At 43.6% G+C, this 24,717-nt stretch overlaps 1 protein-coding gene across 1 annotated transcript; it reads right to left on the bottom strand.

The window, feature by feature from the left end:
* Positions 1 to 938: 938 nt before the first annotated feature.
* LOC104639113 (myosin heavy chain, skeletal muscle, adult-like) lies at positions 939 to 23,846 on the bottom strand. The gene is made up of 36 exons (XM_075771096.1): positions 23,843 to 23,846; positions 22,933 to 22,960; positions 22,718 to 22,835; positions 22,539 to 22,631; positions 21,867 to 21,930; positions 21,675 to 21,773; positions 21,485 to 21,588; positions 21,266 to 21,404; positions 16,524 to 16,642; positions 16,273 to 16,422; positions 15,018 to 15,188; positions 13,914 to 14,220; positions 13,747 to 13,817; positions 12,247 to 12,334; positions 12,047 to 12,164; positions 10,753 to 10,876; positions 9,884 to 10,020; positions 9,419 to 9,674; positions 8,274 to 8,516; positions 7,992 to 8,168; positions 7,761 to 7,906; positions 7,583 to 7,673; positions 7,105 to 7,494; positions 6,732 to 6,858; positions 6,509 to 6,627; positions 6,035 to 6,231; positions 5,549 to 5,732; positions 5,297 to 5,462; positions 5,000 to 5,124; positions 4,466 to 4,774; positions 4,129 to 4,332; positions 3,734 to 3,859; positions 3,468 to 3,638; positions 3,277 to 3,381; positions 3,051 to 3,146; positions 939 to 1,085 (listed from the first exon to the last, which is right to left on the bottom strand). The coding sequence occupies exons 1-36, from the start codon at positions 23,844 to 23,846 to the stop codon at positions 954 to 956; spliced, it is 5,298 nt and encodes a 1,765-aa protein (XP_075627211.1). The 3' UTR covers positions 939 to 953.
* Between the last annotated feature and the right edge of the window lie 871 nt (positions 23,847 to 24,717).

The following is a 24,717-nucleotide window of genomic DNA, read 5'->3' as shown; positions in this document are numbered from 1 at the left end:
CCGGCAGTGTGCACTTGCAGCCCAGAAAGCCAAACCATGTCCTGGGCTGCATCAAGAGAGGTGTGACCAGCAGGTCGAGGGAGGTGATCCTGCCCCTCTTCTCAGCTCTGGTGAGACCCCACCTGGAGTACTGTGTCCAGCTCTGGGGACCCCAGTACAGGAGAGACATGGAGCTGTCAGAGCGAGTCCAGAGGAGGCCATGAAGCTGATCAGAGGGCTGGAGCACCTCTGCTATGAGGACAGGCTGAGAGAGTTGGGGTTGTTCAGCCTGGAGAAAAGAAGGCTCCGGGGAGATCTAATTGCGGCTTACCAGTATCTGAAGGGGCCTACAGGAAAGCTGGAGAGGGACTGTTTATCAGGGAGTGTAGTGGTGGGACAAGGGGTAATGGGTTTAAGCTGAAGGAGGGTCAATTTAGATTGGATGTTATAAAGAAATTCTGTACTGTTGGAGTGGTGAGGCACTGGCACAGGTTGCCCAGAGAGGTTGTGGATGCCCCATCCCTGGAAGTGTTGAAGGCCAGGTTGGATGGGACTTTGGGCAACGTGGTCTAGTGGAGGGTGTCCCTGCCTGCAGCAGGAGGGTTGGAACTAGATGATCTTTAAGGTCCCTTCCAACCTAAGCCATTCTATTATTCTATGATTCTATGATATGTATATGTACCTATATATTTAATAATTTTCCATTATTATATATAAGAATACACCGTAATGCAGGTATACAATAGACAATACAGAAAGTTCAGGATATAGAAAAGATTAATGAGATTGCAGAAGGAAAAAGAGAAGTAATTTGAAACACTTACTATGCCAAGATCTCTACAAACTTTATTTTCTACAATTTTCTAAAAGAACTAACTAACTATAGTTTTGGGGAAAAAAGTGAGGGAGCTTCACATTCTGTGTATTCCCTTGTCACTTTACAACTGTCTAGATCCTCATTCTTCTTCATTTTTCTAATATGTCTCACGGCTCTTCACACGGAGCTTGTTGACCTGTGACTCTGCAATGTCAGCCCGCTCCTCAGCTTCCTCCAGGTCGTGATGGATCTTGCGGAACTTGATGAGATTGACATTGGACAACTCCTCCTGTGCAAGGAGAGAGAGCTGTGAAAATGGAAAGGCTCACACTTCCATTTTCCTCTACTTGTAGCCTGCTTGACTTCCTGCACATTCTTGTGCTTTGTACAGATGGTCCTTAAAAACATTCTAGTCGTAAGAGCTAGCACAGTGTCTGCGGTCTCAGGGAGGTCTTAGCTCTGCAGTGACTGTACACAGACTTCTAATTCCTCCTGCATGTTCCTCGTGCTGTATGAGTTTGTCTACAGACACATGAGATGGCTTTCCTTCCATGTTGCTTTCTCAGCAGAGGTGTGAGAACCATCCCCATCATGCTGTCCCCCAGATATTTCCTACCTGCATCCATTTGTCTTTTTATTTGGGCAATTTTGTTACCGTCCCCCAGTAAACCTTGTTTAAAGCTCTTCTCACTGAATCAGCAAGCATGCTGGCAAATATGCTTTTACCTTACTTGTTCACATAAGTCCACCACTCCCCAGAAGTTCTTGTTCCTCACAAAACAAGATGAAGTCATAAAAGCCAAATCCCTGCCTGTTACACCAGCCAAATAACCAGCTGTTGATCTGAAGAATGCATCTTTTCATACCCAAGTGGTCTCCTTGATCAGCAGAATCACACTTGAGCTCCCAGGCCTTTCACTGTAGTCCCCAGAGCTCTGTAATCTCAGGTGGTATCACTGAATATCAGAAACAGTGATTAACTCATGATGAAAGGGATCTTAGCAGCTTACCTAGTCCTGCTTCCTTCTCAAAGTAGGAACCACATGCCTAGGAGAAGTAATGGTTAATAATCTGATGGCTAGGCAAGATTTGTTAGTCCCTCCACAACATCCTGGATTGGAGCCCTCGGCAAGAGGCAGACTTCCTGAGAAAGAAGATCTGTGTGGCAGATGAGTTCCTCCACTCTATTTAGAAAAGAGTGTCCAACCGCTTTCATCAGCACTTCATGGAAGCATGGGGCAGGTTCACCTGGCCCAGATGCTTTCTCTGAAGAAGCATATCTCATTTGTCACCAGATCCTGTATCTAGAGTCTGTAAGTGTACATCTGTAGGTGGAATGTGCCTTCGCCTGATGACAGATGTCAGAAGCTTCAAGTTTCTTGGAAGTCTCCATCAAGTGTAGCCTCAGACAATGTCATTTCATGTAATGTGGGGTTTGAGCTCTTGCTCCTCCAGGGTCTCTCCAAGGACCTGTTGTTCTCTTGTTTGGCATTCCAGAAACAAAACAGTCTGCTCACCTTCTCCTGCAGCTCCTTCATTGAGCAATTCATCACCTGAACCAGAATGTATCAGCCCAAGCTTCACGAAGAAAAACTGTGAGCTCCAGCAAGACAAATCTCTTACTCCTCGGGAGCTCTGTTTTGACTGAGAACTCTGAAGTGCTGGGATGATCCCCCCATCTGGTGCTGGAAACTGATCTACAGCATGTTGCCACCATTGCTGGACTACTTTTAGGAGGCACCAACAATTTCAAGCAGCACCTCTGGGCCCCCATTTTCATTAAATGCAGTATGAAATGCTAAATCACTGTTTACACACCCTGGTACCTCACATTCTATAAATGGTAAAGTCTAGCATGCTTATCAAAACCACATTTCTATTACCAGGGGACAGAAATACCAAATAAACCCATAGTCTTTAAAACAAAACTAAAAACCCCAAAACAACTTAAAAATATTGTATTAATAAGATAGCTTTGAAGAAATTACTTCATTGCTGTGTTGTTGTGAAGGAGAATTGAGGATTACTTACATTTGAAATTAATTTATAATCTGATATAGTCTTCATATTTTTAAATATAACTATTTGCTTATTGTTCTGTGAATTCCTAATCAGTCCTCAGGATACATTATCAAAGCTGAAACATATCATGATAAAAAGAAAAAAGCAACTTATGAATTCTCAAAATTACTTCCTCAATGCCTAAGTTCTGCCCTTTGAAAATGTCTTTATCACCACTCAGAATGATACTTACAGCCTCCTCAGCTTGTCTCTTGTAGGATTTCACCTTCATTTGCAGCTTGTCCACCAGATCCTGCAGCCTGAGAATATTCTTCCGGTCTTCCTCAGACTAGAGTTGTTGGTAAGCAGGACAGAGAATGAGTTCCTGGTTTCCCACCACGTGAGGTTAGCAATTCCCCTTGGGAAATTTGACTCGCCGTGAGAAAACTCTCTCAGCCCAAGGACGCCTCCTGCCTTACCTGGTAGGTCAGCTCCTTCACCCTCCTCTCGTACTTGCGCACACCCTTCACGGCTTCAGCGCTGCGCTTCTGCTCAGCATCCACCTCCCCTTCCAGCTCCCGCACCTGCAATGAGAAGACCATCTTTGGAGCTTCCCTGGTGGTTACCTATGTGCCATGTTCACTCATGCACAAATAAAAGCCCTACGCACTCTGGCCTCCAGTTTCTGGATTTGCTTCTTGCCTCCTTTCAGTGCCAGCTGCTCAGCCTCATCCAGACGGTGCTGCAGGTCCTTCACCGTCTGGTCCAGGTTCTTCTTCATCCTCTCCAGGTGGGCGCTGGTGTCCTGCTCCTTCTTCAGCTCTTCCGCCATCATGGCTGCCTGACGAGAGAAAAAGGTCAAAGCCATTTTGGGGCTGGAGACAGTTTGGGGGAGAATACATCCACCATCAGCACTGAAAGCAGGCCCCGACTCACATCAGTGATGGCCTTCTTGGCCTTCTCTTCAGCATTGCGGGATTCCTGGATCATGTCCTCCATTTCACCTTGAATTTGCACGATGTCTTTTTCCAGCTTCTTCTTGGTGTTGATCAAGCTGGTGTTCTGTGCAGCAGGAAAGACATGATTTGTACTCTTAGACCCAATGCCTCCACATCAAGAGTTGATAGTGAGAGTATTGTTTATGAATGTCTTTAATGCAAGAGTCCTCTTTAGCGCCGTAGCAGCAAACCAGACATGGGGGGCTGGCCAGATTGGCCGTATCACAGCATGGCTCCTCAAATGTTTACATAGTCATCACTTACAAGATACATAGCAATGTCATTCTGTGTTATCTCTTGTTGACGGGACTCATTTCCAGCAGAGTGCCTCACCTGGGTGTGGAGGAGCTGCACACGTTCGGTGGCATCCAGAAGCTCCTGCTCAGCCACTTTCCTCGACCGCTCCGTCTGCTCCAGGGCTGCCCGTAGCTCCTCAACTTCAGCCTGCAACAGGTTTGCTCTGCGCTCCACCATGGCCACCTGCTCCTTCAGGTCCTCCTGGGTCCTGAGAGCATCATCCAAGTGTATCTGCGTGTCCTTTAAGAGAAGAAAGGGAAATTATAAGATGGCACAGCACTGGAGCAATGAGAAATTACAAGGCAGCAGTGAGCGCTTGGTGTCAAAAACGTCAGGGATGTCACCTCTCTTTCTGTAGCTTTGCTGAACAGACCTTGAGCACTGCCTGTGTGTTTCTCAGGTTCTTTTGTGCCTCTGCGGCCACGCGGTTGGCATGGCTCAGCTGGATCTCCATTTCATTCAGGTCTCCCTCCATCTTCTTCTTCAGCCGCAGGGCTTCATTCCTGCTCCTGATCTCAGCGTCCAGGGTGCTCTGCATGGACTCCACAATTCTGAGGTGGTTCCTCTTCATCTGGTCGATCTCCTCATCTTTCTCTGCTATCTTCCTGTCAATCTCAGACTTCACCTGCTTGAGCTCAAGGTGGAGGTGCAGGATCTTACTCTCTTCATGTTCTAGGGAGGCCTGAATAAGAAAGAAACAGGATTTTACCTACACTTGTTCTCTTCCAAACTACTGCTTACAGAGGAAAATGGGACTGTCTTGCTCTGGATGATGTGCAAACTGTGGCCTGAGCTTAAGACCAAACAGGAAGAGAGAGCAATGACATTTCCTTGACAGCCCCAAGCTTTATCTCTCACAATGCTCCTCAGTACTCCTCTCTGGAAAAAAATTATTATGGACATGTACCTCAGCTTCCTCCAGAGCAGCCTGGATTTCAGATTTCTCCTGCTCAATCTGCTTCTTGACTTTCTCCAGCTCATGAATCGCCTTTCCTCCCTCGGCAATCTGCTCCGTCAGGTCAGAAATCTCCTCTGTGCGAACAAAGACCAAACGCCTGGTCAGGCACAGAGCAGAAGGGGAAGGGCCCTGTCGCACCAAGGTGACGGGCATCTTTGCCGACCTGCAGGCACGGACCCGTGTGGAGCGGTGGGTAGTGGTGGATAGTGAGAAAGCCCTGCCAGGAGCAGAGGGCCAGGGACTTACGCTGCAAGTTCTTGTTCTCACGCTTCAGCGTTTCCAGGTGGTCCAAGGACTCCTCGTAGGCATTCTTCATCTTAAACAGCTCCGTGCTGAGAGAGCGAGACTCCTTCTGGGAGGCTTCCAGCTCAGCCTGCGTTTCCTCATACTTCTGCTTCCACTCTGCCAGGATCTGAAGAGAAATGGGCCGTGAGTATGGACGTGGCAATCAGGAGGGGATGCTCTGCCCAGGAACCCCAAGGCTGGAGCCCAGAAGACCTTGTCAAAGTTCTTCTGCTTCTTATCCAGAGCTGCGCAGGCAGCATTTGATCGCTCCACGTCAATCATCAGGTCCTCCACTTCATTCTGCAGCCTCTGCTTTGTCTTTTCCAGGGAAGCACATTTGGCATTGACGGCTTCAACGTGCTCCTCTGCATCCTGCAGCCGCTGTGCCAGCTTCTTCCTGGGAGATGTAAACACACAGCTCACATTTAGCTCAGAGGAACCAGTGTGCTTTCTACAAGAGCACGCTTAATCATTTTGCAGTCTGTAGTCACACAGAGTGAAGGGCTTCATTTATGGTGTTCTTAGCCTTTGCCTTTACTAAACCACTAAACTTCTTTAGGATAAAGATTCTCATTTTCTCTTACCCTTCCCCAAAGGAAATACATAACTTATTCCTCAAGAGATCTTGAGGTGTCTCTTCTAATGTCACCTTTGAATTTTCAGTCCCCCCTGGCTTCTTCACATTCTATCACCACATACTTGGCCTCCTCCAGCTCTTCCGTGCGCTGAATAGCATCTGTCTCGTATTTGGTTCTCCACTGGGCCACTTCGCTGTTGGCCTTGGACAGGGCACGCTGCAGCTCCCCCTTGGCTTCCTGCTCCTCCTCATATTGTTCCCGGAGCAAGTCACAGTCGTGGCGAGCAGACTGCAAGGCGTGGGCCAGGGCGTTCTTGGCCTGGGGGGGTAAGAGCGAGATTGGGACAAGGGACGGTAATATCCTGGGAAATCTCTTGTAATGGATTAATTTAACACTGTAAACATGACTGCTGGGAGGGTGTGGGTGTTTGCGGTGAAGGACAGATGTAAGTCTGGAGGACAAAATCCACTAATCGCACTCCCTGCAGAAATGAAAATCTTCTCCCAGTATTGCCTGTGCTAAGCAGACCCTGTCCTCACCAGGCAGTGTGAAGCTAAGAGTGTTTTCAGTGGCCAGCTGTAGGAACTATGATCACCTTTATCTCTTCCTCTAATTGTCTCTTGAGTTCCTCAATCTGTTGGGTGAAAGCCTGCTTGCCTCTAGACAGCTGAGAAATCAGAGCATCTTTCTCCTCCACCTGGCGCGAATATTCACCTAGGAAAACACACAAAAAGGAAATATTTTCCTTGTCATTTGTGACCCAAACAAACTGGTTTTGGAAGCTCTCCCATTCCACAGCACAGAGGAGGCGCTCTCACCTGATTCTGTCTGCAGGCGAGCCCTTTGAGCACTGAGGTCGTTGATCATGCGCTGGTGCTCTTCTTCCTTTGTCTTAATCTCACTCAGCTGGTCTTCCAGTGTGCGACACATCTTCTCCAGATTTGCCTGTGGAGATCACACAGAATGAAAGAAGATTAGTGTATGGACGCCTCCTTCTTAGGAACTGCATGATTCTCACCAGAAAAATGTCAACAGCTGTGCAAGCTCTATACGGCTCATTGCGCCGTATAGAAGGTTAAAAATACAGTTCTACACAGAGACAGAGAGTTATATTGTAACATGACCATATTTTAAAAAGATATGTTTCAACATTATTTATTTTCAAGTTGTTTTCAGTATATTTTTCAATACCTTGGCTTTGGAGACAGACTCCATGTTACTGGCCAAGTCGTCAATCTCCATCTTCAGCTCACTCTTCTCCTTCTCCAGCTTCTGCTTCACTCGTTGCAGGTTGTCGATCTGCTCCCCAAGCTCAGCTGTGCTGTCCGCGTGCTTCTTCCGCAGGGCGGCAGCCGTGGCTTCGTGCTGCAGCGTGGCCTCTTCGAGGTCGCGACGCATCTTCTGAAATTCCGCCTCACGCTTCTTGTTCATATCAATCTGAGCTGCGGTGGCTCCTCCTGCTTCTTCCAGGCGCTCGCTGATCTCCTCTAGCTCCCTGGAGAGGTCAGCCCGATGCTTCTCTGCTTTTGCCCGAGACGTTCGCTCAGCCTCAATTTCCTCCTCCAGTTCCTCAATACGAGCCTGGGGAACATTAGGGACCCTTCACACCCATGCCCTCCTCCTGCCTCACCTGAGACTGGGGGAAAGAGGACAAGGGACAGAGACTTGCCTGCAGCTCCTTGATCTTCTTCTGTGATTGCATGCCCAGGGCTTGCTCATCCTCGATTTTGCTCTGGATCTGGCTGATTTCAAAGTCTTTCCTTTGGGCAAAGCAAACCGTGTTAGAGCTCAGGGGGAAAAGACAAGTGCACCAGCCCAGCACTCGGGTGCCCCACAGCCACACTTACTTCTTCAGTTTCTCATCCAGCTGCTGCTTATCGTTTTCCAAATCCATTATGCTGTCGTGGGCCAGCTTCAGGTCTCCTTCGAGTTTCCTCTTAGCTCTCTCAAGGTCCATGCGCAGTTTCTTCTCCTGCTCCAGGGACCCTTCCAGCTAAAAAGAGCAAGACCATCAGTGCTCTGCCAGCCAGGTCTAACTCCATACCTGTCCTCCTCTTGCTGTATGCCTGTGTGCTTACATCGTCCACTTGCTGCTCCAGCTTGGTTTTAGCTTTGGTCAGCGTATTGACTTTGTCCTCTTCTGCCTGCAGGTCATCCAGTGTCTGCTGATGGGCCTCTTGGAGAGCCTTCTTCTCTTTTGTCAGCTTCACAATGGTCTCGTCCAGGGCTGCCATCTCCTCTGTGAGGTTTTTCACCTTTGAGAAGAAGGGAGCATGTGTAAATAAGGGAAGTAGATACAGAAGTCGTGTAACATCACAGTGCTCTTTTCTGGAGTGAGAGTGACAGGTTCTGCCTTGTACCTTGTTTTCGGTGGCATGTTTTTCCTTCTCCACCTTGGCCAGTGTTAACTCAAGGTCATCAATGTCTTTCTTCAGCTCTGAACATTCATCCTCCAGTTTTCTCTTCTTGGCTGTCAGCTCGGCATTCATCTCTTCTTCATCTTCTGCTCTCTCTGTCAGCTCCTTAATTTTGGCTTCCAGCTGGATTTTGGTTTTGATGAGCTGGTCACATCTTTCCTCAGCGTCAGCCAAGCTACCTTCTTCCTACAATAGATATAATTATTTAAGTTTTTCTTATTACTATTTATATCTCGTGATTTTTTCACTCATTCAATTTTGTAGCTTAAATATTATACATTGTATAATTATTTTCATATTCTTCACTGAAGTGATTTTCACAGTGAAGCTCTATACGGAGTTACGTGTATTCTCTAGGTTTTGCTTGTGAGCTTTGCCTCAGTGATGATTGCTATGTAGCCTGTTAATAATTCTGGTGCAGATTTAGAACCCATCATCCTGATTCATGAAGGAAGTGCTCTTTCAGAAAAATCAACCTACTCAACTACAAGTGTATTCTCTTGATGAAGATGTCTCCCATGCTTTTCATCATACATTTCAGAAGCCTCTGAAATGACGGGATTTTTTTCATACTGCTTTTTACTCTTGTTCCTGCTAGAACATTTCAGACAACATTTTAGTTAAAGTGTGACCATATGGTCACATGTACTTTTTTTATATATATATATATATGCGCTTCACACTGTGTTTGTATATACATATAGTTTTGTAAATATATACATTTAATATATACATTTATGTGTAGATCTACTTTATGTGTAGATATATTATATATTCACACATATGTTTTTACATATGTTTTAGATATATCTGTCTTGTATGTTTCTAATTTTTATATATTTTATATACACTCATATACTTTTATTGAAGATATTTTCTTCTTTACATTGAGTATATGGGGATGTCTCTCCAGTGCAAATCACCTACCAAGGCCACATCTATGACAGTATGTATATGGCCTTTTTTAATAAAGTTGAGTTTCATCATGGCTGCTGTGCAGATTAATTAGTCCTATTTGATTCTGTTCTTTGGAAGATGTGTTTGATCTTCATTTTTTACTAAGTATGAAGTTCACTGATGATACTCACAGCCTGTACTTGGATTTGCAGGTCATTCTTCTCCTGCAGCAGGGCCACCATTTTCTCCTCCAGCTCCTTCCTCTTTGCCTCAGACTTTGCAAGCTCTTCCTTGGTTTTCTCAAACTCTTGTTTCATGTTGGCCATCTCCTTCTCAGATTCTGCACTCTTCAGCAAGGGCTTGATCTTGAAGAACAGCTTCATCCAGGACCAGTGCTTGACATTCATGAATGCACGAATGTTGTACTGGATGCAGAATACAGACTCCCTGAAATTCAAACCAAACACAGAATGACTAAATCACAGAATCACAGAGTGGTTGAGACTGGAAGAAACCTCAGGAGGACATCTTGTCCCACCCCTCCTGCTCAAGCACAGTCACCTATAGCAAGTTATTCAGTACACATGGAAAGAATTGTTAGTGTGATGCCTTCAGAAACAATGGGCAATGAGATGAACTTTAAGAAGAATGTCTACCTCCTCTCCACCATTCTCTGGTACTCCATTCTCATCAGGAAGCCCCTGCATCTGGCTTGTGTGCGGGTGATGAGCTGTGCCAGCTTCTCATCCCTCATCTCCTCCAGGAGACCTATCAGTCCAGCTTTGAAGAACACCTTGAGAAACAGGATGGCATAAGACATCACTCTTATGTCATCAATACACAAACAGATTACATTTCCATAGGAATTACTGTTACCAAAGTAATTGAGACTTTATGGAAGGGGAAGATGATATTTTTATTTTATTTAGTTCTCTAAATTGACTTTAACCACTCACACTTTCACACCAATATGATTACAAACAGCAGTGTGTGCCGGTAGTCTGGATGGTATGACTTGTCTGATATACAAAAACCCAAGGAATTTAATCTACCAATTCCTCACTACATCCTCTAGGTTTATTTTGATTGGCAGTCACAAACTGGTAACTGGACAAGCTTTTTTATCCCTTTTAGGAATCAATGACTTTGCCGAATGTTCTTCACTTCAGAATATTGCTTCATACTTCACAAAACTCAGTGAAGGCTGCTGTCCATTTTCTTTTGTTTCCTCATTTTCTGTATCTTTTGGATACAGTCTTTCTGTTGCCATCCTCCTAGTTAACAGAGCACAGAATATCTGCTTATGGGACTACCCTGTGGTCTTGGTGCAATCTACATCTTCCTGCTACCACTTTTACTGCTGGCAATCATGTCCTTGGTTATTTATGCATCCTGTTGCTTTAGTCCTTGCATTGTTTTTGTTTCTAGTGCTTTCATGAATGTACATTTCTATTCATATTTCATTCATACCTATATTAATATGTCTGTAACAAATCTCTACATTTTAACCAAGATGTACTTGTACCTTGGTATGACCAAATTTATATTGGGTGTGATCAATGGCAATGGTTCCAAGGAGCTTCTCCGAAGCTTTCTTGCTATCCATGAACTGTCCCTCTGGGACAGCACTTGCATTCAACACCTTGTATCTGTAGGAAAAAGCAGAATGTAAGAATATTCTTATTACCCAAGCTAACATTCTTTTATAAGAAAAGCTTATTGGCTGGACAATGTGGCAGGACAATGTCTTGGCTGAACCTTGACTAATTTTTTGAGACATTCCTTTATTAGATAGAGATAAATTTTCTGAGCAACGCGAGCAACATTTGCAACAAGTTAGCCATTATAATTCTACGTGGAGTAGATGATACTACAGTATCACTGACAGTAAAATAACTGTTTAAAAAATGGAAACACTGTGTTAAATATTATAATGAATGCATTATTTAAATAACTAACATATAGAAGTTACAAAAAAAGCTGCATTAGTTTGGAATTTGAGCTAGCTGGGACTGGAAGGAAACTTGGCACACCATCTAATCTGTCTCTAAGTAATCACATTGCTCTCAGGGCCCTGAAGGCACCAGTAGGTCTGAACAGCCCTTACCAGCCTCACCTAGGGCCTCCACCACGGACCCAAGGGCTCCATTTCAGCTTAGGCCTGGGATGTCATTTCTTTCATGAGTTACATCATAGCTGTTCTCCAGCCCAGTCTCTGTCCTTGTTTTCTTGATCGACCTTGGACCTATACTGTAAGTAGTTGTCTCCTCCATGGAGCTCCTGTATGGATATTGTAGCTTTGTTTCCAGTGCTGTCTCTAGCCCCATCTCCTGCTGCTCCTGACAGGACTACCCAGATGGCGCCTTGATCTGATTCAATGGTAGCCCTGTCTGGGATTGTCAATGAACGCGTTACCAGCTCTCAGCTCTGGCCACCATGTTCAGACCCTTTTGGACTGCACCCTGTTGGGTGTTGTTGGTGAGGGTCAGCCCTGGGGTCACTTTCAGCTCCTAGTTCTCCTTCTCTTAGGGAGCACTAGACCATTGTTACTCCCTGATAACTGCTTATACAGATTCCAGCTGTCCTTGCAACAGACGTCAGGACCTTTCTAGGGAGGATACTTCTATGTCCTGTTTGCTTTCAGTGAGTCATGTAATGCTGTCAAAAGAACAGGTGCTGAGTAAAGAAAACAGAGTACTTATCCCATGTCTACAAAAGATATATCAATGTCATAACATGGCCCTAAATTGTCCCACCAGGTTATGGCTGTATACATGTGGACTTAGCTATAAGAAGACAGTATGCTGGAGAAACCTGACCTCTGTTTAAAGTCAGCATACAGGACTCTGCTGGGGAATCCTTTCCTGCAAATTCTGATCCCTTCCAGCACGCCATTGCACCGAAGCTGGTGCAGCACCAGTTCATGCTCCATGACACCTAACAATGCAGAGCACAAATGAATACTGCGGACTGCATCTTCAGTATCACAGGAAGGTCTCTATATACTTGAGGCTTTTACCAGGTGTTTTTGTTTCATTGGGGATGATGCATCTCACAAAATGTGGGTGAGTGCTGCGCAGATTGGTCATCAGCTTGTTTAAGTTTTCCTGAAGAATTATGAACAAAAGTTTATATTAGTAAATGTTTGTTCTGCATATTCAGCTTTACAGTAAAACTACTATAATGCCATCAAAATTGCTGGAGTCATATGAATATAGTATTCTTTTCCATTTTATGAATACTGTGGTAAAACAAATGTAAAAAAAAATGCCATTTTGCAGTACAAAGCTCATAGACAATGCTAATGACATAATTTTATTTGAAATATCACTATATTTTATATCTTTCACAAATTCTATTCCAAATAATGAGCTAATTCAAGTGAATATTGGCATTTATTCTACGTTCCCTGTGGAGCCAAGTGTGAAAGATTCTTTTTTATATGTGATTCAGAGGTAGGCACAAAGATAACAGTAGTGGAGAAGTGGGCAACAGATTCTAGCTGTGGACCAAAGCCTTGTAAACTGAACAGCTATCAGTAATATTTGCCCTGCCTCAAATCACATCTGAGAGGGCAGATTCCCAATTTTTTTAACCCATATCAAAAGAGGTATTTTTGTGATGTAAGCCGTGTTTGAAAAGCCAGTTTTGACAATTATGGTGGATCCCAAACCAGAATAAAACCCAATGTGGCAGAGGCTACCAAGTTTATCTTGGAAAACACAGTTTTTCAAATGTGTGATGTAGAATGTGAGTCTACCAGGAAGAACAGAAGAACAAGAGGACAACTAAGGAGACATTTACAACTGTCCTTCACCCATGAGAGGTCTACACCTGTACCCGTGACTGCTCCTGGAGCTCAGGCACACATGCCCGTGTTTTATTCCAGGGGAGGCTGGACAAGGGGACCAAGAACAAAACAAAAGCAATTCAAGAAGAAATAGGCCATTTGAAGAAGGTAGCCCTAAGGTGAAGGATGAGTATATGGTCCTGAATACCTGCAGGGAAGAACAGCGGCTTCACCTGGGAGAAGCATATGGAAAAGCCAGCCAGGAAGGCCCAGGCTTGAGAAAGAACTGTTAAGCCTCTGACTTGTCAATAGTCTAGAGCTCAAGATATGGGGATATTTCACACATACCAGACTAACTGCTAGAGTGTGCAGCTGACATGGGGAGGGTGAAAAAGTAATTTAATCAGAAAGGGAAAACAATCTCATTACAAGACTATATTTCACCTTGAAAACTGTCGGAAAAGGAAAGTAGCCTTCTAGGCTATATAAGATAATTTTATTATCATAGCTGCCAACATCATTGTAAAGTAGTGGATAAAGGGATAAGCTTTGCATCCACTGCAACAGAGGTTAAATGCCATGAGGGATTTTCTTACTATAAGAACATGGGTCAAGAACTCTAAAAAACTGTGACTAAAGCTTACCAAACTAGAGCCAAGAACTATTCAGATTTCAAGGGAGTTTATTTTCCATTTCCAGATCAACAGAGATAACAAATTATGTACTTACGCGGAAAAGAGCTGAGACAGTCTGGAAAGAAGAACCCTTCTTCTTGCCACCCTTCTTGCCTCCACCACCTTCTACAGAATTGAAAAAAAAAATGAAAAAAAAAAGTTTATCTGTGAGTCTCCCTGTACATTGTGCATGGATGAACCTAAAGGTTTTATAGAACTGACCTGCTTCTCCACCGTAAGAGGCAAAGAGTAAGGCTAGTGTCTTCACAGATGATTTCTGGTACAACCCAATGACTGTTTCGTTCAGGGGGTCCTTGTTCTTCTCAAGCCAGCCAGAGATGTTGTAGTCCACCGTGCCAGCATAGTGCACCAAGGAGAAGTGTGCCTCAGCCTTGCCTTTGGCAGGCTTGGGCTTCTGGAAGTTGCTGGACTTGCCCAGATGCTGGTCATAGAGCTTGTTCTTGAAAGAGGTGTCAGTTGCCTTGGGGAACATGCACTCCTCTTCCAGGATGGAGAAGATGCCCATGGGCTGGAAGAAGGAAAAAGAAATACAGGTGTCAAATTGGCCTTCTGACACAAAGGTGGCTGAGCAATATTCAATAGCGTATGAAATCACAAATAAAGACTGTGGTATCGATCAGGCAATAGTGCTGTGTCTTTTCAAATCCAAATATCAAGGTTAAACACTGATACTTAGTCAGTTTACTTTCAAAGGCTCAGTGACTGATGGAAATTTACATCATTTGTGCTAGAAAATTTGTATAATAAAGTTAAAAGTGTCATATTCACAAAAACTCTTGGTCTAAACAGCTCACAGTGTATGGATATGTCTTAATAAACGTGCTCTTTGTTCAAGATCCTCTTAGTCACTGAATGTCATGTACTGTAATGAACTTTACTGCTCTCTTATTGCTCTGATGCACATGAGAGGATAACTGTCAACTGGAAGTTGTGAAGTTCCATCTTTTATATTGCAAATATTAAAAAAAAATAATAATTCTTCAGTTGTAGCTGTACTGCTAGGTAGAAATTAATCTATCAGAGCTTAAGAGAAATTTGCAGGCTCTATAGTGGAAACTAACTCCAGCTGTTATGAAAGAATGCTGTTATTGGGACATTTGCAGTGTTTTGGCTCTTGAAGAGATTAGTACAGAGCTGCTGCTATGAAGTTGTTGAAACCTCATAGATAAAATAAGCTATATATTCAGGTATTTTGAATAACCAAAACTGTATGTTTGGATGTGAATGTGGCAGAGTCCTCTGAAAACTGATGCCAAGTAACTATAGAATTCCCAGATGCATAATGCATCTGAACAGGAAGGATACCTTCTCAATGAGCTCAATGCAGGCAGCCAGGTCCATCCCAAAGTCAATAAATGTCCATTCAATTCCTTCCTTCTTGTACTCCTCCTGCTCCAGCACAAACATGTGGTGGTTGAAGAACTGTTGCAGTTTCTCATTGGTGAAGTTGATGCACAGCTGCTCCAGGCTGTTGAACTGCAAAACAGACAGATGCAGCTATTTCTGAACCGTGTTCCTACTTCTATAGAATAGTGAGATTTACTCCATTACCTTCCACTCAGACTAGTTCTACGGTTAGGTCAGCTTATAATTCATGTGTAGCACTCTTCTACAGCATCTTTCCTGTAACAAGCTGAGCATCTTTCCTGTACCAGACACAGCTGAGCAGCCTGATCTGTCCTTTACTTAACAGCTGTATCTAGTGGAAAGAGTCAATGGTAGGGCAAGTGTCCTTTTCCTAACACTGACTAGTGTTATTCAACATAATAGGTGTCTGTGGTCAGAGGAACTCTATGTAGTTGCATATCATGCATCTGAAGACTAGCACTGCAGCTCTCTTCTCTCATGTCAGCACTCTGTTCGTGTCATGCAACAATGGTATCATAAGTTGAAAGAAGAGAAACTTGAGAAATTTAAATTCACAAACTCTAACAGGGAAACCTACGCTATACTAAGTGCTATGTGCAGCATTCTCAGTAACATCTTTCCCTTCATATTGAAGAAAGATAAACTTCAAAGTCAGTGCTCTCAAATGATTTTCTGGTATTCTTTGCAATAAATATTCCTAATTTGTACGCAGTTATAAAGCACATTCATGGAAAAATTTTAGATTAGTCCCTAGGCATGTTACAGCACTTGTTTCTGATTCAAGTTTAATATTTCAGTTATTTCATACAATTTTTTCTCTTCTTTCAGATAAAATCCTTGGTTTTCACGGCATCCTGAAACACATAATTTTGGTGCCCTACTACATCAAACATGATGTTGCAGAAAGCCTGTGTTCCTTTGCCACCATTTTCAGCCTATAATGGTCTATCTGATGGATCTTTAACACTCACTTTCTATGCCTTATAAGAACTTTTGTATTTCTGGAGAGTTGTTATTACTGAATTGTTCTTCATGTAACTCCATAACATTTGTATGGCCACGTGCTTCTGAACTCCTATAAGTGCATAATCATTTTTCCACTATCATGTAAAATAAACCAACATATTTCTCTGAGTTTCCTTAATAGTTGGATGGCTCTCCTAAGAAGCATTTAACAAACTCTTTTCCTTACATCAAAGATCTCGAAGCCAGCAATGTCCAGGACACCAATGAAGTACTGTCTGGGCTGCTTCGTATCCAGCTGTTGATTGATACGAACAACCATCCACAAGAACATTCTCTCATAGACGGCCTTTGCCAGAGCACCTACTGAATTGTGCACCTATACCAGGAGGAAAGAAAGAAAGTTACCATGCAGATCTGAAGAAAATGCTCATGATGCTAATTCAAGGACGAAGTTCCCAATCACCAAGTGGTTGTTACCTGCTGCACAGTTTGACCCTTGGTGACATACTCATTCCCAACCTTGACTCGAGGGTAGCACAGTGCCTTGAGCAGGTCTGCTGAGTTCAGACCCATCAGGTAGGCTGCCTTGTCAGCAACTGATAATAGAAAGAGAGAGAAGAAGAATCAATTATTGGATGATGCACAGTTTTTGATAAAATTATTTCGAAAGGGTAGTTTATAGAATTCTAGTGATAGAATTGTGGTGGGTTGACCCTGGCTAGGGGCCAGGTGCCCACCAGAGCGGCTCTATCACTCCCCTCATTCCTAGACAGGGGAGAAAAAGTACAATGAAAAGCTTATGGGTCAAGATAAGGACAGGGAGAGATCATTCTCTAATTATCATCATGAGCAAAACAGACTGAACTGAGAGAGGAAATTAATCTAGTTCATTACCAAGCAAAACAGACTAGAGGCATAAGAAATAAAATCAATCTTAAAACACCTCCCCCCACCCCTCCCATCTTCCTGGGCTCAACTTCACTTCCGGCTTCAACCTCCGCCCCCCCTCAGCAGCACAGGGGGACGGGGAATGGGGGTTACGGTCAGTTCATCACACGTTGTTTCTGCTGCTTCTTCATCCTCAGGGGGACGACTCCTCTCATCGTTCCCCTGCTCCAACATGGAGTCCCTCTCACGGGAGACAGTCCTTCATGAACTGCTCCAGTGTGTGTCTCTCCCACGGAGTGCAGAACTTCAGGAGCAAACTGCTCCAGCGTGGGTTTCCCATGGGGTCACAAGTCCTGACAGCAAACCTGCTCTGGCGTGGGCTCCTCTCTCCATGGGTCCACAGGTCCTGCCAGGAGCTTGCTCCAGCATGGGCTTCCCATGGGGCCACAGCCTCCTTCAGGTGCCTCCACCTGCTCCAGCATGGGGTCCTCCACGGGCTGCAGGTGGAATCGCTACACCCCTCATCCTTCCTCCATGGGCTGCAGGGGGACAGCGTGCTTCACCATGGTCTTCACCACAGGCTGCGGGGGGATCTCTGCTCCGGCACCTGGAGCACCTCCTCCCCCTCCTTCTGCACTGACCTTGGTGTCTGCAGAGTTTCTCACATCTTCTCACTCCTCTCTCCGGCTGCAAAAGCTCTCTCTAACTGTTTTTTTTTTCCTTCTTAAATATGTTATCACAGATGCGCTGATTGGCTTGGCCTTGGCCAGCGTTGGGTCCGTCTTGGAGCCAGCTGGCGTTGGCTCTATCAGACACAGGGGAAGCTTCTAGCAGCTTCTCACAGAAGCCACTCCTGTAGCCTCCCCCGCTAACAAAACCTTGCCATGCAAATCCAACACAAGAATCATAGAATATCCTGGTTTGAAAGGGACCCACAAGGATTATCAAGTCTAACTCCTGTATCCACACAGCACAACCTAGAAATTAAACCATATATCTAAGAGCATTGTCCAAATGCTTCTTGAATGCTGACAGGCTTGGGGCCACAAACACTTTGGTGCTTGACCACCCTCTCAGTGAAGAACTTTTTTCCTAATATCCAATCTGAACTTCCCCTGACACAGCTTTAAGCCATTCCCTCACATCCTATCACCATACACCAGAGAGAAGAGATCAGCACCTCACTCTTCCCTCCCCCTCATCAGGAAGTTTACATCAATGAGGTCACCTCTTGGTCTCCTCTTCTTTAAACTAAACAAACCTAGTAACCTCATCTGTTCTTCATAAGTCATGCCCTCTAGTTCTTTCACCATCCTTTATGCCCTCCAGTGGATATATTCAAATATTTTTACATCCTTTTTGTACTACAGAGCCTAAAACTGTACACAGTACATGAGGTGAAGCTATCCTCATGCTGAGTATAGTGGTACAATCACTTCTTTTAACCGGTTAGCTATATGGTGCTTAATGCACCCTAGGATACGGTTGGTCCTTTTGGCCACCAGGGTACATTGCTGACTCATCAACTAAAACCTTCAGATCCCTTTATGCAGGGCTGCACTCCAACCTCTTGTCCCCCAATCTACATGTACATTGAAGATTATACTGTCCCGGGTGCAGAATCCAGCATTTGTCCTTGTTAAATTTCATGCGGTTGGCAATTGCCCAGTACTCTATCAAGATCTCTCTGTAAGACCTCTCTACACTCAAGGTAATCACTTGTTCCTCCTAATTTAGTATTGCTGGCAAACTTAATTTAGTGTGCACTTAACTCCCATTTCCAGGTCATTGAAAAAAACACTGAAGAGAATTGAACCTAAAATTGAGCCCTGGGGAACACCACTAGTGACTGGTCGCCAGTCAGATGTTACCACATTTACGACAACCATTTGAGTCTAACCCTTCAGCAAATTGTTCACTCACTGTATTGTGTACATGTCTAGCTGTATGCTAGATACTTTGTCCAGAAGGATACTGTGAGAGACAGTATCAAAAGTTTTGCTAAAATAAAAAAACAAAAAAAATCCACATCCATTGCCTTCCCTTCATCCACTAGGTAGGTAACCTTGTCATAAAAGTACATTAAATAAGGCATGACTTTCCCTTCATGAACCCATGCTGGCTTTGACTGATGACTGCATTGTCTTCCAACTGTTTTTTTAATAATGCCCAGAATAATCTTCTCCGTATCTTTACCAGGCACCAAAGTGACAGGCCTATAATTACCAGGGTCATCTTTTTTGCCCTGTTTGAAAATTGGAATAACATTTGCTAGCTTCCAGTCAACTGGGACCTTTCCAGATTCCCAAGACAGCTGATAAATAATGAGCAAGGTCTTACAACATTGGTCAACTCTTTCAGTACCCTAGGATTAATCCCATTGGGGCCCATAGACTTATGTGCATTCAGTTGCAGCAGCAAATCCAGTACAAGTTTGAAGTCAGTTAGTAGCTTATCACTCCCCTAGTCTCAGTCCTCCAACCCTGGGCTCAGTGCGTCCCAGGGCCCATCATTGGTGCTAAAGACAGAGGTGAAGAAGGCATTAAATGTCCCTGCTTTTTCTTTATCCCTATTTGTGAGCTGACCAACCTCATCAAGTAATGGATCACTGTTTTCTTTGTCCTCTTTTTGCTGTTAACATACTTTAAAAAGCCTTTTTTGTTATCCAGTACAGTACTGGCCAATTTCAACTCCAACTGAACTTTGGCTGTATGAATTTTCTCCTTACAGTGGTGAACAGCATCTCTGCAGTCTTCCTATGTAGCTTGACCTTGCTTACAAAGTCCATACACTTTCTTTTTCCTACTAAGTTCTAGAAGAAGATCCCTGTTCAGTCAAGCCACCTTCTGCCCTGCTTGCTTGACTTCCAGCACATTGGAATTGTCTGCTCCTGTGCTCTTAAAAGATGGCTCTCTAAAAGTGACCAGTACTTACGGACCTCAATACCCTGGAAAATAGATTCCCAAGGGATCTTATTAATTAGCTCCTTGAGCATCCTAAAGTCCTGACATCCAGGGTAGTAGCTCTGCTGACAGTTTTTCTCATATCACCAAAGATTTTAAATGTAACCATTTCCTGATCACTACAGCCAAGACAGCCACCAATCATCACATTATCTACAAGAAGATCTCTATTTACAAACAACAGATCCAGGAGGGCACCTTTCCCAGTTGGCTCCCTTAGTACCTGTATCAAGAAGTTATCTTCAACGTGTTTCAGGAATTTCCTGGACCTGTTCATGTCTACTGCATGATAGCCCCAGTTAACATCTGGAAAGTTGAAGTCAGCCATAAGGACAAGGGCAACTGATTTGAGATTTCCCTTAATTTCATATAGAATAGTACATCAGTGTCACCATCCTAGCTGGGTGATCTGACGTAGACTCCCACAACATCTGCTTTATTAGCTTTACCCCTAATCCTTACACAGAGGCTTTCAATCATATTGTCCCCAACTGCAAGCGCTGTACAGTCCAACTTCTCCTTAACATGCAGTGCTATCCCTCCACCTTGTTTGTCCTGCTTCTCACTCCTGAAAAGCCTATAACTATCAATCACAGCACTCTAGTCACAGGACTCTTCCCACCAAGTCTCATTTATGCTAATGATGTCATAGCTCTGGGACTGAGACAAAGCTGCTTCTTTTTCTTGTTTATTCCTCATGCTGCATGCAATAGTGTGCAAATACTTCAAATAGTGTTCCAGAGTACTCAGTACATTATGGAGAAGAATGTAAGCTCTCACTAGCACACTATCCCTCAGACATTGTCATGCTATCACATAGCTTATGTCTAGTAAGCCTAATTTTATCCCTTCCCCCTCCAAATGGAATTTAAATCTCTTTCAATCAGTCACACTAGCTCATGAACAAAAATATTTTTGCCCCATTGAGAAAGGTGAATCCCATCAGGCCCCAGCAGGCCTGAGATCATCCCATGACTGAAAACCCAAAAATTCTGCTGGTGACACCAGCTTCAGAGTCAGGTGTTGATAAACCATATCTCTCTGTTTCTTTCAATGTCATTCCCTAGAACTGGGAGGATAGAGGAGAGACAATGTGATGTGAGACAATGGAGATTTCAGAGCCAAGAAACCTAAAAATTTAGAATTCAGGCTTAAAGACAATGAGAAGAAGACATCTAAGCAATCTTTTTTTTTGTCCTTGGAATGCTTAACTCAATTTCTTAAAAAAAAAAAAAAAAAAAAAGTCTCTTCTTAGAAGGAAAAAAGCTTGCCATTTTCAAAAAACACCTTTTCTACTGACTCTGTTGGTCTCACAATGCAAAATTTTGCTGGTAGTACGGACAGATCAATAGCAAATTATCCTAATACCTTCTGTGCCATCCGGCTCTGCCTGCTCCTCACGCTGCTTCTGCTTGAACTTCAGGTTCCCATAGTGCATGACAGCCCCTGTCAGCTTGTAAATGGCTGTTTTCTCATCAGCGGTGAAGCCCAGGATGTCAATAGCACTCTGGCAACAGAATCAGTCAAATAAACCTCTGGGTCATTAAATGGAACTTTCACCATATCAATATGCTTTGTGTCACTTACATCTGTAGCCATCAGTTCCTCCTGATCATTAATGCTGGCAACAGTGATCTCCCCCTGACTCACAAATTGGTAGTCATATGGGTTGGTGGTAATGAGGAGCATGTCTGCAAAGAGGAATAGGACATATCTGGGCATAAGAATGAAGATAAATGTTATTGGATTCCATCAAAGAATTCATAATACTTCCTACCAATTAGCTCTGGTTTCTTGTTGGATATGATCTGATAAAATATGTGGTAGCTTCTTTCTGCCTTGAGCTGGAAAGTGACTCTGGACTTCTCCAGCAGATCTGTCAAAGACAGTAGGACAGAGTTAGGTCTGAGAGAGTACACTGAGGTGGAAAGGGAGGAAGGAACGTGATCAGGCCAGGAGGGTCTCTTACATGTTTCAATGTCAGCAGAAGCCAGTTTGCCTGTGGCACCAAAGTGAATCCTGATGAACTTACCCTTAAGAAAGGGGGAAACAAAAAAAAGAGATGACAGTTTTAAGGAGAGGATATGTGGATGGAGTTCGGACAACAGAAGGGAAGCTCTACTTCCTAAAGGGAGTCATAGAGAAGTCAGAGCTAGAGGTTTATTATGAAAGCACAAATGGCAACATCACACACTGCAGTAAGAGAAATTCTGACTAGACACAAACACCAACATTTTTAATATTAGTGTATTGCAGTTTTAGGAAAGGTACCCAGAGGCTGTTTCAAAACTTGACTGTATGAGGCCCAGAACAATCTGATCTAGATTTGAATAAAGTTCTGCTGAGGGCTGAACTAGGAAATGAACATTTTATACAGTGAAAACAGATGTATGTATCATTCTACCAGTTTACCATTTCAGGGTATATTTGCACTGAATGTACATTTAAGGTTCCATTTTAAATTTTATTTCTGTCATTTATATGTGTATTTTGTCTTTTGTTTCAATACTTAGCTATAAAATGAGGAAATATTTAAGGAAACATGAATATAAATTTCTTATTGTTGAATTTCAGGAAGCACTCAATAACAATACCCTTCTTCCCACTTGTAAATTGAAGCCGGTTTTGCGTGAAAACTCACAAAGCGTGAGGAGTTGTCATTCCTCACAGTCTTGGCATTTCCAAAGGCCTCCAGCAGTGGGTTGGCACTGATGATTTGATCCTCAAGCGTTCCCTACAGGATAATTACTGTTAAAAGACACAGTTAAATCCACATAATAACTGCAGAACTAGACAAAATGTTAGTAATTGGTAACTCACCTGCATTTTGCCTGATTGTTGCTTCTCCTCCTTCTTTTTCTCCCCACTCACTGCAATTGTTGCAAAGTACTGGATGACACGCTTTGTGTTCACAGTCTTCCCTGCACCGGATTCTCCGCTGCCAAACCAAAGAGAGAAGCAGAGAGCATGTGGTCAGGCAGGAGGTCCCCTGGCACCAGGCAGCCCTACAGGGACCCGAGCAGGGGTGTACATACGTGATCAGGATCGACTGGTTTTCATGATCTGTATTAGAGGCAGAAACAAAGAAACTGTAATGCCAATGAACAACACAGAAAATACTAAAAATGGTCTAAAAATAAGATATCATGGTAGTTGTTTGACAAAAACATATGTTTGGCAGTTAAGTAACTTGCCTCAGTAGTACTCCGCCCTAGAAAGATTTTGGATTCTATCAAAAAATTGACATTTCAGCAACACTTTTTTTCCCTCTTTCTTCTTCCTTTCCTTTGTTCATTCATCTTTCTATCAAATGCAGAAGAATTAATGTTTTCTATTAATGTTTTTTTCACCATCTTCATTTTCTCTTTTGATTTTTTGCTAGATTTCTTGCAAAAAATCAGATCTTGTTTTAAAAGTTACACAGTGAGAAAAAAAAAAAGAGGAAATATTCAAATGAAATTAAAATTTCAGGTTAATATCAGGTCACATGATAAAAGCTCATCTGCACCCTCCCAGTATAGAGAGTCAATGGCAAGTGGGGGAGTCCAAATAATACCCTGTCCCAGCTGTTTCCAGGCCCATCAGAGGAGCCATCAGCCCACTGAAAACATGTTATCTCTTTCTGTACTTTAGGCATTATTCTTTCAGGCATGTATATTCTTGGCTGCAGAAGATTAAAGTAGACATTTTACCAAAGCTACATAGGTATATCTAAACTCACTTTGTAGTGTAACCCAGGGAGTGATTTGTATTCATTCAAGCCATTAGCCCAGAGAGACATAAATCCACATGATCCACCGCCAGTTCCCTGTAGAAATCACTGTCATCTGCATGCAATTCACTAGCATCTGGAATAACCCCTGGCTCGACACTCAACACCTATACAATGTTGCCATACCTGACCTTAATTTTTTACTCACTCAAGCCCACAACACTATTCCTTACACATGCCCAACTTCTTGTTTCCAGCATATTATGCACATCACACAGCCTTGTGCGCTCCAATTTTACCACATGAGTAGGCAAGTACATGCAAGTCAAGACTTTTGTCATTTTTAGTTTTCATTACTTCCACTGGAACTGCTCAGAGCTGCACTCCAGCATCCCACCCCACCATGTCCCATAGGCAGCCACAGAGACTTCTACACCAAGGAACTCCTTAAATGTTTGGTAGGCCAGGGTAGCTACAGCACAGTGCCACAAGAGATAGGCCACTTTTCTGACAGGAAGCTGATTTGAGGGCTGGAGCACCTCTCCTATGAGGACAGGCTGAGAGACTTGGGGTTGTTCAGCCTGGAGAAAAGAAGCCTCCGGGGAGATCTCATTGCAGCTTACCAGTACCTGAAGGGGCCTACAGGAAAGCTGGAGAGGGACTGTTTATCAGAGAGTGTAGTGACAGGACAAGGGATAATGGTTTCAAGCTGAAGGAGGGTCAATTGAGATTAGATGTTAGAAAGAAATTCTTTACTGTTAGAGTGGTGAGGCACTGGCACAGGTTGCCCAGAGAGGTTGTGGAGGCCCCATCCCTGGAAGTGTTGAAGGCCAGGTTGAATGATGCTTTTGGCAACGTGGTCTAGTGGAGGGTGTCCCTGCCCATAGCAGGGGGGTTGGAACTAGACGGGCTTTAAGGTCCCTTCAAACCCAAACCATTCTATACTTCTATGATTCTATGATTCTGTGAAACATTCTAATTGTTTTCTTAATGTTCTTAGTATCTTTTTTATACTGTGTGCAAAAGAAGGAGAAAATGGCTTTATTGCCCACTGAAATAATGTTTTTGCAGCATAAAGCTCAGATGTGCAGTAAAAAAACCATGAAAT

This window comes from Balearica regulorum, chromosome 18, assembly GCF_011004875.1.
Source record: "Balearica regulorum gibbericeps isolate bBalReg1 chromosome 18, bBalReg1.pri, whole genome shotgun sequence".
In the NCBI taxonomy this organism is placed as follows: Eukaryota; Metazoa; Chordata; class Aves; order Gruiformes; family Gruidae; genus Balearica; species Balearica regulorum.
This window is presented reverse-complemented; position numbering and strand designations above follow the sequence as displayed.